The sequence below is a fragment of the Chelon labrosus genome (genome assembly GCF_963514085.1).
Source record: "Chelon labrosus genome assembly, chromosome: 21".
NCBI lineage: Eukaryota > Metazoa > Chordata > Actinopteri > Mugiliformes > Mugilidae > Chelon > Chelon labrosus.
In genome coordinates this window covers 24,549,254-24,565,738 of record NC_140354.1, presented here as the reverse complement: position 1 = coordinate 24,565,738, position 16,485 = coordinate 24,549,254, and the positions used below count along the sequence as shown (strand labels likewise).

Genomic DNA, 16,485 nt, shown 5'->3' with positions numbered 1-16,485 from the left:
TTCCTCTCTCTTATTCTTCTTCTCTCCTCCCCACTCACACCTACACTCACCACACACAAAACCACCACTAATAATAATAATCTCTCTCACACACCTACACAACAAACAACCACCACCACCCCACAACACACCACACCCCCCACACAACCACACCACAACCACCACCCAACCACCCACAACCACACAACCACACACCCAACCACCACCAACCCACCACCACCACCCACCCCACAACCACAAACCACAACCACCACCCCACAACCACACCACCCACCCCAACACCACCCAACACCACCCCCACCAACCACCACCCACCACACCCACCACCACAACCAACACCCACAACCCACCACCACCACACACACCACACCACCCCCACACACAACACACCCACCACCAACACCACCACCAACCACAACCACAACACAACCACAACCACCACCACACACCACCAACCACCACAACCACACACCCAACCACAACCACCACCACACCACCCACCACAACCCACAACCAAACCCACCACCACCACCACCCACAACACCACCAACCACAACCACACCACACACAACCACACACCCACAACCACCCACACCACACAACCACCACACAACCACAACCACCACCACCACAACCACCACCACCACCACACCACAACACCCACCACACCACCCACAACACCACCACCACCACCACCAACAACCACCACCACCACCACACCCACACACCACACACAACCACCACCACCACAACCACCACCACAACCACAACCACCACCACACCACACCACACCACACCTCCACCACACCACCACCACACCACCACAACCACAACCACCCACAACCACCACAACCACCACCTCCATCCACAACCACCACACACACACCACACCACACCAACCACAACCTCCACCACCACCAACCACTACCTCCTCCTCCTCCTCCACCTCCTCCACAACCTCAACCTCCACCACCTCCTCCACCACACACCTCTCCACCACCTCCTCCTCCTCCTTCCTCACCTCCTCCTCCTCCACCTCCACCTCCTCTCCTCCTCCACACTCCCTCCACCTCCTCTCCACCTCCTCCTCCTCCACCTCCTCCCTCCTCCTCCTCCTCCACCTCCTCCTCCTCCTCCCTCCTCCTCCACCTCCTCTCCTCCTCTCTCCTCCTCCTCTCCTCCTCCTCCTCCTCCTCCACCTCCTCCTCTTCCTCTTCCTCTTCCTCCTCCTCCTCTTCCTCCTCCTCCTCCACCTCCACCTCTTCCTCTTCCTCCTCCTCCTCCTCCTCCTCCTCCTCCTCTTCCTCTTCCTCTTCCTCCTCCTCTTCCTCTTCCTCTTCCTCCTCCTCCTCCTCCTCTTCCTCCACCTCTCTCTCCTCCTCTTCCTCCTCCACCTCTCTCTCCTCCTCCTCCACCTCTCTCTCCTCCTCCTCTTCCTCCTCTTCCTCCTCCTCCTCCTCCTCTTCCTCCTCCTCCTCCTCTTCCTCTTCCTCTTCCTCCTCCTCTTCCTCCTCCTCCACCTCTCTCTCCTCCTCCTCCACCTCTCTCTCCTCCTCCTCTTCCTCTTCCTCTTCCTCCACCTCCTCCTCTTCCTCTTCCTCCTCCTCTTCCTCCTCCTCCTCTTCCTCCTCCTCCTCCTCCTCCTCCTCCTCTTCCTCCTCTTCCTCTTCCTCCTCTTACATTGAGTCAAACTAACAGCGTTCATTTCATACGTTAAAGTTCAGAATCAGTTAAATGTCTGAACCTGAGACTGAGACGGGACTCATTCAAGTACAAACTTAACCACGTGAACACATGAACACGTGAAGGGTGAACACATGAACACGTGAAGGGTGAACACATGAACACGTGAAGGGTGAACACATGAACACGTGAACACGTGAAGGGTGAACACATGAACACGTGAAGGGTGAACACATGAACACGTGAAGGGTGAACACGTGAAGGGTGAACACGTGAAGGGTGAACACATGAACACATGTCGAAGCAGAATAACATTTAAATCTTAAACAGTTCACTGTTTAACTTGGACTCATACACAAGAAGGATTCATTCCAGGAGCTGCATGTATAGACAGCTGTAGCTAAATGCTAAATGCTAAATGCTAACCCATCATCCACTGTTTAAATGTGTCAGAGGTCAGAGGTCAGAGGTCAGAGTTCTTTCTCAGTGACCGTGACGGAGGTATCAGATATCAGACGTCACAGTGATGCTCCTTCCACAGGGCTAGTAGCAGCTAGCTAGTTCTGGAAGCTAATGCTAACAGAGATCAGACATCCAATCACAGGACGGGATGGGGTCAGATGTTCAGATGTTCAGATGAGATGTTGGTAGATTCTCGTCTCCCTGACGTTTCCTCATAGTTTCATCTCATCCACGGGACAAAATGCTTGTTCAGTGTTTTCAGCATTGAGGACACGTCCTCTGGTTTGTCTCCAGGTGGTGACGGCGGACCACGCCCAGCTCATGGTGCCTCTGGTCCTGGAGAAGAACCTGTGGTCGTCCATTCCTGGGGAGGACACCATCATGAACGTCCCGGGGTTCTGGCTGGTCCGCAGGGAGAACCTGGAGTATTTCCCTCGGGGCAGCAGCTACTGGGACCGCTGCATGGTGGGGGGTTACCTGTCCCCTAAATCGGTGCTGGAGGTCTTTGACAAGCTGGTGGCGGGATCCATCAACTGGCCGGCGATAGGCAGCGTCCTGGACTACGTCATCCGGCCCGTGGTCCCCTCGGAGACGCTGACCCTGGAGGTGCAGTACGAGACGGACCGGAGGCTCTACGTGGACTTCCTGCCGCTGCTGGTGATGGAGGACGGGACGTCCCTGATCGCCAAACCCCACCGGCTCGCCGCGGAGCGCAACGAGAACCTGTGGCGGCAGAGTTTCCGGGTGGCGGAGACGGCGCGGCTGCGGGCGCTGGACCAGGAGGACGGCGGCTGCAGGTGCGTCTGTCTGAAGGTGTCCAAGGCCGTGTGCAAGCTGGACCCGGCTCTGAACCGGCTCAACGCCAGCCAGCTCACCAACGCCATCCTGCTGCTGAGCGAGAGGGAGGGCGACTGGACCCTGGAGGCTCTGGCCGAGCGCTTCCTCCAGCTGCTCAGAGCTCTGGTGGGACACCTGGAGGCCGGGAGGCTGCCCTGCACCCTCAGCCCCCGGGTCAACTTGTTCTGTGAGCTGACGGAGCAGGAAGTGGACGAGCTGGGCTACACCCTCTACTGCGCCCTGTCCGACCCCGAGGGGCTGCTGAGGACTGAGGACGGCGGCTCTGCGTGAACCAGGGTCTCGGGTCGGTCCGAGGTTCTGACGAGGACGCGAGCGCTGCCGTGTGTGATGCATGGTTGCCACGGTGACAGGGAGCTGGTTGTGTGAATGCCAAAGTTAATAAATTGATCATCTTGAAGGATCCGTCTAATTTAATCTCCGTTAATACAGTGGCTCAGCGTTACCGTGGAAACGGGCGCGTTCAGACTGGAGCCATGGCCCCCCTCGTTGAGCCTCAGATCAGCTGGTCGTGGCCCCCCTTGTTGAGCCCCAGATCAGCTGGTCGTGGCCCCCCTTGTTGAGCCTCAGGTCAGCTGGTCGTGGCCCCCCTTGGTCAGCTGGTCGTGGCCCCCCTTGGTCAGCTGGTCGTGGCCCCCCAGATCAGCTGGTCGTGGCCCCCCTTGGTCAGCTGGTCGTGGCCCCCCTTGTTGAGCCTCAGACGTCCTGTCACTTCAGTATTTTTGTATTAATGTATGAAACTAAATCAGCTTCATGTTTATTTGCACAGTTTAACATAAAGTCACTGTTCTGGTAGAGACTCCTCCTCCTCCTCCTCCTCCTCTCCCTCCTCCTCCTCTTCCTCCTCCTCCTCCTCCTCCTCTCCCTCCTCCTCCTCTTCCTCCTCCTCCACCTCCTCCGTAGCATGCTGTCTGTTACCTCATTAAACGTTAAGCTGACTCCTCCTGATCCACCTCTACCTCCTCCTCCTCCACCTCTCCCTGCTCCTCTACCACCTCCTCCTCTACCACCTCCTCCTCCTCCTCCTCCTCTACCTCCACCTCCTCCTCCTCCTCTATCATGCTGTCTGTTACCTCATTAAACGTTAAGCTGACTCCTCCTGTCTGGATCTTCTGATTAAAAACACGACCAAACATTTATTTAGACGTTTATTAAATCTGTTTCTCCTCCGGTATAAACTCAGAGGACAGACGTCCCAGAGGACAGACGTCCCGTCTCCGTATGAAACATCTTGACAGTTTATTTGTATCAAACATGACGTTAAAGCTCAAACAGAAGCTTCTTCATTAGTGCAAATCAAATCCAGACTCTGGTTCAGGTTCTGGTTCAGGTTCTGGTTCTGGTTCAGGTTCAGGTTCTACTTTGCTGCAGCGAAGCCGACGCGGTCTGCGTTCCTGTCAAACACCGTGTAGTACTTCCCAATGAAGACGTCCCCCAGGATCCAGAGGGGTCCCGCCGGAGGAGGGATGTCCATGCCCATGAAGCCGGACAGACAGATGGACACTCCCATCTGAGACTCCTGAGACAGAGAGGACAGTTCATCACAGCTGATTCATGTCAGAGTCACAGAGCTGAGAGAAAGACCTCCTCCAGAGGACGACTGTCTCCTCCAGAGGACCACCAAGAGCTGGTGGTCCTCTGGAGGAGGAGACGTCGTCCTCCAGAGGACGCCGGCTCCTCCTCCAGAGGACAGGACGACCGGAGGAGGACGACGTCTCGTCCTCCAGAGGACGACTGTCTCCTTCAGAGGACGACCGGAGGAGGACGACGTCTCGTCCTCCAGAGGACGACCGTCTCGTCCTCCAGAGGACAGGACGACCGGAGGAGGACGACGTCTCCTCCTCCAGAGGACGACCGGCTCCTCCTCCAGAGGACACGACCGGCTCCTCCTCCAGAGGACCGTCTTTCATGTGTCCAGCTCTTCTCTGGTCTCGGTTACAAAAATGTGAACGAGCAGAAAACTGCAGTGGACAGAGGTGATGGTTAAAGGCAGGACAGGGACAGAGCCGTGGGACGACCCGTCTGGATCACAGAGGTGATGGTTAAAGTCTGGACAGGGACAGAGCCGTGGGACGACCCGTCTGGATCACAGAGGTGATGGTTAAAGGCAGGACAGGGACAGAGCCGTGGGACGACCCGTCTGGATCACAGAGGTGATGGTTAAAGGCAGGACAGGGACAGAGCCGTGGGACGACCCGTCTGGATCCAGGTTTTAAGGCTCATCTTGACCCCTCTACACGGTCTGAATCAAAGACGAGACCCTCATGTTCATAATACCTTCACCACGTAGTCCTCTCCCGTCAGGTTGAAGATCTTCCCTCCGATGTTGAAGGACACGACCGGCAGAGAAGGAATCTTCTTACAGTCGATCAGGTACTAGAAGAAAACCCAGACGTTATTTCTCCAGACTCAGAAGAACCAGACGGGGTTCTGTCCTGACCCGGGACGTCTTACCTCCCCCATCAGCAGAGGCAGACCTCCGATGGCTTTCTGCAGAGCCCTGACTTCCTGTGAAGGACCCACGATGAACGACGTTCCCGTGTCCACGATCGCCTGGCAACCGTCTTTGCACAGAGTCAGCTGGTTTCCAACGTCCACTCTGCAGAGACGAGACGAGACACGTCAGTCCAACGTTAAGGAAGACTGGTTCTGGTTTAAAAGGATCCGTTCTCACCGGTTCATCTGGATCTGCCAGTACGCCTTCCGGGTCACGTTGACGTAGTGAAGGTCTCCGGTGTAGAACTGAGGGTCGGTCCCGCCCAGAACCAGCTCTCCTCCCACGGCTGCTTTTGGGTCCCTGAGGGGACAAAAACCAGAACCTGAGACCAGAACCAGAGACCAGAACCAGACCTCCACACGGTCCAGACACAAGTCCAACACCTGGCACTGACAGGACCTAGCATGGAGCTAACAGGTAGCCGCTAACAACATGCTAACAACATGCTAATCAGTGCCATCAGTGTAACTGTCTGACCGGAGCGTCTGATTGGACGACAGCCTCAGCGGTTCTCGTCCAATCAGAGGACAGCATCACCTGCTGATGTAGAAGGAGAAGACGTTGTGTGGCAGCAGCCTGGCGGCCATGGCCGTGTCGAACACGGGCGTGACACCAGCCACCGATATGGACGGGTACGCCATGCCCAGCACGCCGTCGAACCGCGCCACGGCGAACGTGATGCCGGGCTGCTTCACCGCCTCGGCAAACTGTTGCTTAGCAACAGACAGACCAGCGACCTGCACAGAGACAGAGAGAGGGGTCAGAGGTCAGAGGCCAGAGGTGATCAGCTGATCTGATGATGATCAGTAACTAACGGTGACGGTGTCTCCACTGATGAAGCCCGTCAAGCTGCCGCGGCCGTAGCGGATAGAGAACGCCGTCCCGTTCTTCACGTACGTGGAAGACTTCTGGGAGTTGTAACGATGATGGAGCCCTGAGGACGAATGTGAGAGGACGAATGTGAGAGGACGAATGTGAGAGGACGAATGATCTGTGAGAGGACGAATGTGAGAGGACGAATGTGACAGGATGAATGAATGTGAGAGGATGAATGAATGTGAGAGGATGAATGATCTGTGAGAGGACGAATGATCTGTGAGAGGACGAATGTGAGAGGACGAATGTGACAGGATGAATGAATGTGACAGGACGAATGTGAGAGGATGAATGAATGTGAGAGGATGAATGAATGTGAGAGGACGAATGATCTGTGAGAGGACGAATGATCTGTGAGAGGACGAATGTGAGAGGACGAATGTGACAGGATGAATGAATGTGACAGGATGAATGAATGTGAGAGGATGAATGAATGTGAGAGGACGAATGTGACAGGACGAATGTGACAGGATGAATGAATGTGAGAGGACGAATGATCTGTGAGAGGACGAATGTGACAGGACGAATGTGACAGGACGAATGTGACAGGACGAATGTGACAGGATGAATGAATGTGAGAGGACGAATGTGACAGGATGAATGAATGTGAGAGGACGAATGTGACAGGATGAATGAATGTGAGAGGACGAATGTGAGAGGATGAATGATCTGTGAGAGGACGAATGTGACAGGACGAATGTGACAGGATGAATGATCTGTGAGAGGATGAATGTGAGAGGACGAATGTGAGAGGATGAATGAATGTGAGAGGACGAATGTGACAGGATGAATGAATGTGAGAGGACGAATGTGAGAGGATGAATGATCTGAGAGAGGACGAATGTGACAGGACGAATGTGACAGGATGAATGTGAGAGGATGAATGAATGTGAGAGGACGAATGTGACAGGATGAATGATCTGTGAGAGGACGAATGTGAGAGGACGAATGTGAGAGGACGAATGTGAGAGGACGAATGTGACAGGATGAATGTGACAGGACGAATGTGAGAGGACGAATGTGAGAGGACGAATGTGAGAGGATGAATGTGAGAGGACGGATGTGACAGGATGAATGTGAGAGGATGAATGTGAGAGGACGAATGTGAGAGGATGAATGTGAGAGGACGGATGTGACAGGATGAATGTGAGAGGACGATGTGACAGGATGAATGTGAGAGGACGGATGTGACAGGATGAATGTGAGAGGATGAATGATCTGTGAGAGGATGAATGAATGTGAGCGGATGAATGTGAGAGGATGAATGTGAGAGGATGAATGTGAGAGGACGATGTGACAGGATGAATGTGAGAGGACGGATGTGACAGGACGGATGTGACAGGATGAATGTGAGAGGACGAATGTGAGAGGATGAATGTGACAGGACGAATGTGAGAGGACGAATGATCTGTGAGAGGATGAATGATCTGTGAGAGGACGAATGAATGTGAGAGGACGAATGTGAGAGGACGGATGTGACAGGATGAATGTGAGAGGACGAATGTGAGAGGACGGATGTGACAGGATGAATGAGAGAGGATGAATGTGAGAGGACGGATGTGACAGGACGAATGTGAGAGGATGAATGTGAGAGGATGAATGTGAGAGGACGAATGTGAGAGGATGAATGTGAGAGGACGGATGTGACAGGATGAATGTGAGAGGACGATGTGACAGGATGAATGTGAGAGGACGGATGTGACAGGATGAATGTGAGAGGATGAATGATCTGTGAGAGGATGAATGAATGTGAGCGGATGAATGTGAGAGGATGAATGTGAGAGGATGAATGTGAGAGGACGATGTGACAGGATGAATGTGAGAGGACGGATGTGACAGGACGGATGTGACAGGATGAATGTGAGAGGACGAATGTGAGAGGATGAATGTGACAGGACGAATGTGAGAGGACGAATGATCTGTGAGAGGATGAATGATCTGTGAGAGGACGAATGAATGTGAGAGGACGAATGTGAGAGGACGAATGTGAGAGGACGGATGTGACAGGATGAATGTGAGAGGACGAATGTGAGAGGACGGATGTGACAGGATGAATGAGAGAGGATGAATGTGAGAGGATGAATGTGACAGGACGAATGTGAGAGGATGAATGTGAGAGGACGAATGTGACAGGATGAATGAATGTGAGAGGACGAATGTGACAGGATGAATGATCTGTGAGAGGACGAATGTGAGAGGACGAATGTGAGAGGACGAATGTGAGAGGACGAATGTGACAGGATGAATGTGACAGGACGAATGTGAGAGGACGAATGTGAGAGGACGAATGTGAGAGGATGAATGTGAGAGGATGAATGTGAGAGGACGGATGTGACAGGATGAATGTGAGAGGATGAATGTGAGAGGACGAATGTGAGAGGATGAATGTGAGAGGACGGATGTGACAGGATGAATGTGAGAGGACGATGTGACAGGATGAATGTGAGAGGACGGATGTGACAGGATGAATGTGAGAGGATGAATGATCTGTGAGAGGATGAATGAATGTGAGCGGATGAATGTGAGAGGATGAATGTGAGAGGATGAATGTGAGAGGACGATGTGACAGGATGAATGTGAGAGGACGGATGTGACAGGACGGATGTGACAGGATGAATGTGAGAGGACGAATGTGAGAGGATGAATGTGACAGGACGAATGTGAGAGGACGAATGATCTGTGAGAGGATGAATGAATGTGAGAGGACGAATGTGAGAGGACGAATGTGACAGGATGAATGTGAGAGGACGAATGTGAGAGGACGGATGTGACAGGATGAATGTGAGAGGACGAATGTGAGAGGATGAATGTGACAGGATGAATGTGAGAGGACGGATGTGACAGGACGAATGTGAGAGGACGAATGATCTGTGAGAGGATGAATGTGAGAGGATGAATGTGACAGGATGAATGTGAGAGGACGATGTGAGAGGACGAATGTGAGAGGATGAATGTGAGAGGACGATGTGACAGGATGAATGTGAGGATGAATGTGAGAGGATGAATGTGACAGGATGAATGATCTGTGAGAGGATGAATGAATGTGAGAGGACGGATGTGACAGGACGAATGTGAGAGGATGAATGTGAGAGGATGAATGTGACAGGATGAATGTGAGAGGACGGATGTGACAGGACGAATGTGAGAGGATGAATGTGAGAGGATGAATGTGAGAGGATGAATGTGAGAGGACGATGTGACAGGATGAATGTGAGAGGACGGATGTGACAGGACGAATGTGAGAGGATGAATGAATGTGAGCGGATGAATGTGACAGGATGAATGTGACAGGATGAATGATCTGTGAGAGGATGAATGAATGTGAGAGGACGAATGTGACAGGATGAATGTGACAGGACGAATGTGAGAGGATGAATGTGACAGGACGAATGTGAGAGGACGAATGATCTGTGAGAGGATGAATGAATGTGAGCGGATGAATGTGACAGGATGAATGTGACAGGATGAATGATCTGTGAGAGGATGAATGAATGTGAGAGGACGGATGTGACAGGATGAATGTGACAGGATGAATGTGACAGGACGAATGATCTGTGAGAGGATGAATGTGAGAGGACGAATGTGAGAGGATGAATGTGACAGGATGAATGATCTGTGAGAGGATGAATGTGAGAGGACGAATGTGACAGGATGAATGTGACAGGACGAATGATCTGTGAGAGGACGAATGTGAGAGGACGAATGTGAGAGGACGAATGTGACAGGACGAATGATCTGTGAGAGGATGAATGTGAGAGGACGAATGTGAGAGGACGAATGTGACAGGACGAATGATCTGTGAGAGGACGAATGTGAGAGGACGAATGTGAGAGGACGAATGTGACAGGACGAATGATCTGTGAGAGGACGAATGTGAGATGACGAATGTGACAGGACGAATGTGAGAGGACGAATGATCTGTGAGAGGATGAATGAATGTGAGCGGATGAATGTGACAGGATGAATGTGACAGGATGAATGATCTGTGAGAGGATGAATGAATGTGAGAGGACGGATGTGACAGGATGAATGTGACAGGACGAATGTGACAGGACGAATGTGAGAGGACGAATGTGACAGGACGAATGTGAGAGGACGAATGTGACAGGACGAATGATCTGTGAGAGGATGAATGAATGTGAGAGGACGAATGTGACAGGATGAATGTGACAGGATGAATGATCTGTGAGAGGATGAATGTGAGAGGATGAATGTGAGAGGACGAATGTGACAGGATGAATGATCTGTGAGAGGATGAATGAATGTGAGAGGACGAATGTGACAGGATGAATGTGAGAGGACGAATGTGAGAGGATGAATGTGACAGGATGAATGTGACAGGACGAATGTGACAGGATGAATGATCTGTGAGAGGATGAATGAATGTGAGAGGATGAATGTGACAGGATGAATGTGACAGGACGAATGTGAGAGGATGAATGTGACAGGACGAATGTGAGAGGACGAATGTGACAGGATGAATGAATGTGACAGGACGAATGTAAGAGGATGAATGAATGTGAGAGGACGAATGATCTGTGAGAGGACGAATGTGAGAGGACGAATGTGAGAGGACGAATGTGACAGGATGAATGAATGTGAGAGGATGAATGAATGTGAGAGGACGAATGTGAGAGGACGAATGATCTGTGAGAGGACGAATGATCTGTGAGAGGACGAATGATCCGTGAGAGGACGAATGTGAGAGGACGAATGTGACAGGATGAATGAATGTGACAGGATGAATGTGAGAGGATGAATGAATGTGAGAGGACGAATGTGAGAGGATGAATGTGACAGGACGAATGAATGTGAGAGGACGAATGTGACAGGACGAATGTGACAGGATGAATGTATGTGAGAGGACGAATGTGACAGGACGAATGTGACAGGACGAATGTGACAGGACGAATGTGACAGGATGAATGAATGTGAGAGGACGAATGTGACAGGATGAATGAATGTGAGAGGACGAATGTGACAGGATGAATGAATGTGAGAGGACGAATGTGACAGGACGAATGTGACAGGATGAATGATCTGTGAGAGGATGAATGTGAGAGGACGAATGTGAGAGGATGAATGAATGTGAGAGGACGAATGTGACAGGATGAATGAATGTGAGAGGACGAATGTGAGAGGATGAATGATCTGTGAGAGGACGAATGTGACAGGACGAATGTGACAGGATGAATGTGAGAGGATGAATGTGACAGGATGAATGAATGTGAGAGGACGAATGTGACAGGATGAATGATCTGTGAGAGGACGAATGTGAGAGGACGAATGTGAGAGGATGAATGTGACAGGACGAATGTGACAGGACGAATGTGAGAGGACGAATGTGACAGGATGAATGTGAGAGGATGAATGTGAGAGGACGAATGTGAGAGGACGAATGTGAGAGGACGGATGTGACAGGATGAATGTGAGAGGACGAATGTGAGAGGATGAATGTGAGAGGACGAATGTGAGAGGATGAATGTGAGAGGACGGATGTGACAGGATGAATGAATGTGAGAGGATGAATGATCTGTGAGAGGATGAATGAATGTGAGCGGATGAATGTGAGAGGACGAATGTGAGAGGATGAATGTGAGAGGACGATGTGACAGGATGAATGTGAGAGGACGGATGTGACAGGACGGATGTGACAGGACGAATGTGAGAGGACGAATGTGAGAGGACGAATGTGAGAGGACGAATGATCTGTGAGAGGATGAATGAATGTGAGCGGATGAATGTGACAGGATGAATGATCTGTGAGAGGATGAATGAATGTGAGAGGACGAATGTGAGAGGACGAATGTGACAGGATGAATGTGAGAGGACGAATGTGAGAGGACGGATGTGACAGGATGAATGTGAGAGGACGAATGTGAGAGGATGAATGTGAGAGGACGAATGTGACAGGATGAATGTGAGAGGACGGATGTGACAGGACGAATGTGAGAGGACGAATGATCTGTGAGAGGATGAATGTGAGAGGATGAATGTGACAGGATGAATGTGAGAGGACGATGTGAGAGGACGAATGTGAGAGGACGATGTGACAGGATGAATGTGAGAGGACGGATGTGACAGGACGAATGTGAGAGGATGAATGTGAGAGGATGAATGTGAGAGGATGAATGTGAGAGGACGAATGTGAGAGGATGAATGTGAGAGGACGATGTGACAGGATGAATGTGAGAGGACGGATGTGACAGGACGAATGTGAGAGGACGAATGATCTGTGAGAGGATGAATGAATGTGAGCGGATGAATGTGACAGGATGAATGTGACAGGATGAATGATCTGTGAGAGGATGAATGAATGTGAGAGGACGAATGTGACAGGATGAATGTGACAGGACGAATGTGAGAGGATGAATGTGACAGGACGAATGTGAGAGGACGAATGATCTGTGAGAGGATGAATGAATGTGAGCGGATGAATGTGACAGGATGAATGTGACAGGATGAATGATCTGTGAGAGGATGAATGAATGTGAGAGGACGGATGTGACAGGATGAATGTGACAGGACGAATGTGAGAGGATGAATGTGACAGGACGAATGTGAGAGGACGAATGATCTGTGAGAGGATGAATGAATGTGAGCGGATGAATGTGACAGGATGAATGTGACAGGACGAATGATCTGTGAGAGGATGAATGAATGTGAGAGGACGAATGTGACAGGATGAATGTGACAGGACGAATGATCTGTGAGAGGATGAATGTGAGAGGACGAATGTGAGAGGATGAATGTGACAGGATGAATGATCTGTGAGAGGATGAATGTGAGAGGACGAATGTGACAGGATGAATGTGACAGGACGAATGATCTGTGAGAGGACGAATGTGAGAGGACGAATGTGAGAGGACGAATGTGACAGGACGAATGATCTGTGAGAGGATGAATGTGAGAGGACGAATGTGAGAGGACGAATGTGACAGGACGAATGTGACAGGACGAATGATCTGTGAGAGGACGAATGTGAGAGGACGAATGTGACAGGACGAATGTGAGAGGACGAATGATCTGTGAGAGGATGAATGAATGTGAGCGGATGAATGTGACAGGATGAATGTGACAGGATGAATGTGACAGGATGAATGATCTGTGAGAGGATGAATGAATGTGAGAGGACGAATGTGAGAGGACGAATGTGACAGGACGAATGTGAGAGGACGAATGTGAGAGGACGAATGTGAGAGGACGAATGTGACAGGACGAATGTGAGAGGACGAATGTGACAGGACGAATGATCTGTGAGAGGATGAATGAATGTGAGAGGACGAATGTGACAGGATGAATGTGACAGGATGAATGTGAGAGGACGAATGTGACAGGATGAATGTGACAGGATGAATGATCTGTGAGAGGATGAATGTGAGAGGACGAATGTGAGAGGACGAATGTGAGAGGACGAATGTGAGAGGATGAATGTGAGAGGACGAATGTGACAGGACGAATGATCTGTGAGAGGATGAATGAATGTGAGAGGACGAATGTGAGAGGACGAATGTGACAGGATGAATGATCTGTGAGAGGATGAATGAATGTGAGAGGACGAATGTGACAGGATGAATGTGAGAGGACGAATGTGAGAGGATGAATGTGACAGGATGAATGTGACAGGACGAATGTGACAGGATGAATGATCTGTGAGAGGATGAATGAATGTGAGAGGACGAATGTGACAGGATGAATGTGACAGGATGAATGATCTGTGAGAGGATGAATGTGAGAGGACGAATGTGAGAGGACGAATGTGAGAGGATGAATGTGAGAGGACGAATGTGACAGGACGAATGATCTGTGAGAGGATGAATGAATGTGAGAGGACGAATGTGACAGGATGAATGATCTGTGAGAGGATGAATGAATGTGAGAGGATGAATGTGAGAGGACGAATGTGACAGGATGAATGATCTGTGAGAGGATGAATGAATGTGAGAGGATGAATGTGAGAGGACGAATGTGACAGGATGAATGATCTGTGAGAGGATGAATGAATGTGAGAGGACGAATGTGACAGGATGAATGTGAGAGGACGAATGTGACAGGATGAATGTGACAGGATGAATGTGACAGGACGAATGTGACAGGATGAATGATCTGTGAGAGGATGAATGAATGTGAGAGGACGAATGTGACAGGATGAATGTGACAGGATGAATGATCTGTGAGAGGATGAATGTGAGAGGACGAATGTGAGAGGACGAATGTGAGAGGACGAATGTGAGAGGATGAATGTGAGAGGACGAATGTGACAGGACGAATGATCTGTGAGAGGATGAATGAATGTGAGAGGACGAATGTGACAGGATGAATGTGACAGGATGAATGATCTGTGAGAGGATGAATGTGAGAGGACGAATGTGAGAGGACGAATGTGACAGGACGAATGATCTGTGAGAGGACGAATGTGAGAGGACGAATGTGACAGGACGAATGTGAGAGGACGAATGATCTGTGAGAGGACGAATGTGAGAGGACGAATGTGAGAGGATGAATGTGAGAGGACGAATGATCTGTGAGAGGACGAATGTGAGAGGACGAATGTGAGAGGACGAATGTGACAGGACGAATGATCTGTGAGAGGACGAATGTGAGAGGACGAATGTGAGAGGACGAATGTGACAGGACGAATGATCTGTGAGAGGACGAATGTGAGAGGACGAATGTGAGAGGACGAATGTGACAGGACGAATGATCTGTGAGAGGACGAATGTGAGAGGACGAATGTGAGAGGACGAATGTGACAGGACGAATGATCTGTGAGAGGACGAATGTGAGAGGACGAATGTGAGAGGACGAATGTGAGAGGACGAATGTGACAGGACGAATGTGACAGGACGAATGATCTGTGAGAGGACGAATGTGAGAGGACGAATGTGAGAGGACGAATGTGACAGGACGAATGATCTGTGAGAGGACGAATGTGAGAGGACGAATGTGAGAGGACGAATGTGACAGGACGAATGATCTGTGAGAGGACGAATGTGAGAGGACGAATGTGAGAGGACGAATGTGACAGGACGAATGATCTGTGAGAGGACGAATGTGAGAGGACGAATGTGAGAGGACGAATGTGACAGGACGAATGATCTGTGAGAGGACGAATGTGAGAGGACGAATGTGACAGGACGAATGATCTGTGAGAGGACGAATGTGAGAGGACGAATGTGAGAGGACGAATGTGACAGGACGAATGATCTGTGAGAGGACGAATGTGAGAGGACGAATGTGAGAGGATGAATGATATGTGACAGGATGAATGATCAGTGAGGGTGATGAGGTTCCACTCACAGCAGGCCAGGTCAAAGAAGGAGCAGTGGATGGAGGGAACCCAGAGGTTGGAGGAACCGGTGTCGAACAGAACCGTGAAGTTCTGAGGAGGCGTCCCGATACTGATCCGACCGTAGTACTGGGCCTGGGAACAGATCAAACACCTGATCAATGATCCTACCAGGTGAGCTCACAGGGAGGCTGAACTGCGCATGCGTAGCTACGTACGTCCATGAAGTTGGTGAGTCTCTCCACCGGGAGCTCCGAGGGGGGCGGGGCGCTCTCCGCTTCCCCAGAACTCTGCGCCAGAGCCCGCAGCTCCTCCACGGACTTCCCGCTGTCGCTCATCAGGCGGCGGAGAGTCCTGGTTCTGTGGAGCGGAACCCTAGAACACACCTTTACGTTAGAACCCTTAGACCCGCTGCTTCCTGGTCCCGCGTAACGACGTTTAACACCGGAACGGACACACACACACACACACACACACACACACACACCTGCAGCTGTGTTTACCTGATGATGGACGAACATTGCGTCACCAGCAGAGTTGCCGCCAAAACAACGAGCTCGAGTCGCTTCATTTTCTGTCCTCGTGGAAAAACAAACACTTTAAGTTTCCGGGAGTCACGCGCTCACACGCAGCTCAGACCGTTAACTGACGCGGAGAGAGAAGTTCAGCAGCTTCGTCAAACTCCGCCTTCACTCGGCACTTTCCGCCGAGCTCCGTGATTGGTCGGATGTGACGAACCAGCTGCTCTCATTGGTGGAAGCGCGCGCTCATCAAACTTATTAAAAACCGGTGCACGAGCTGTCACGAGGTTTGAGTTAAGGCG

The 16,485-nt window shown here is 50.9% G+C and overlaps 2 protein-coding genes across 2 annotated transcripts; one reads left to right on the top strand and one right to left on the bottom strand.

Annotated features, from left to right (window-relative positions):
- The first annotated feature begins 1,622 nt into the window (after positions 1-1,622).
- On the top strand, positions 1,623-4,040 carry mief1 (mitochondrial elongation factor 1). The gene is made up of 2 exons (XM_084571024.1): positions 1,623-3,594; positions 3,642-4,040. The coding sequence occupies exon 1, from the start codon at positions 2,467-2,469 to the stop codon at positions 3,271-3,273; it is 807 nt and encodes a 268-aa protein (XP_084427150.1). The 5' UTR covers positions 1,623-2,466; the 3' UTR covers positions 3,274-3,594; positions 3,642-4,040.
- Positions 4,041-4,135: 95 nt separating this feature from the next.
- Positions 4,136-16,347, bottom strand: napsa (napsin A aspartic peptidase). The gene is made up of 9 exons (XM_084571017.1): positions 16,166-16,347; positions 15,881-16,037; positions 15,674-15,797; positions 6,313-6,431; positions 6,035-6,234; positions 5,675-5,797; positions 5,455-5,599; positions 5,278-5,376; positions 4,136-4,519 (listed from the first exon to the last, which is right to left on the bottom strand). Exons 1-9 carry the CDS (start codon positions 16,231-16,233, stop codon positions 4,358-4,360), a joined length of 1,197 nt encoding a protein of 398 aa, XP_084427143.1. The 5' UTR covers positions 16,234-16,347; the 3' UTR covers positions 4,136-4,357.
- Positions 16,348-16,485: the final 138 nt, after the last annotated feature.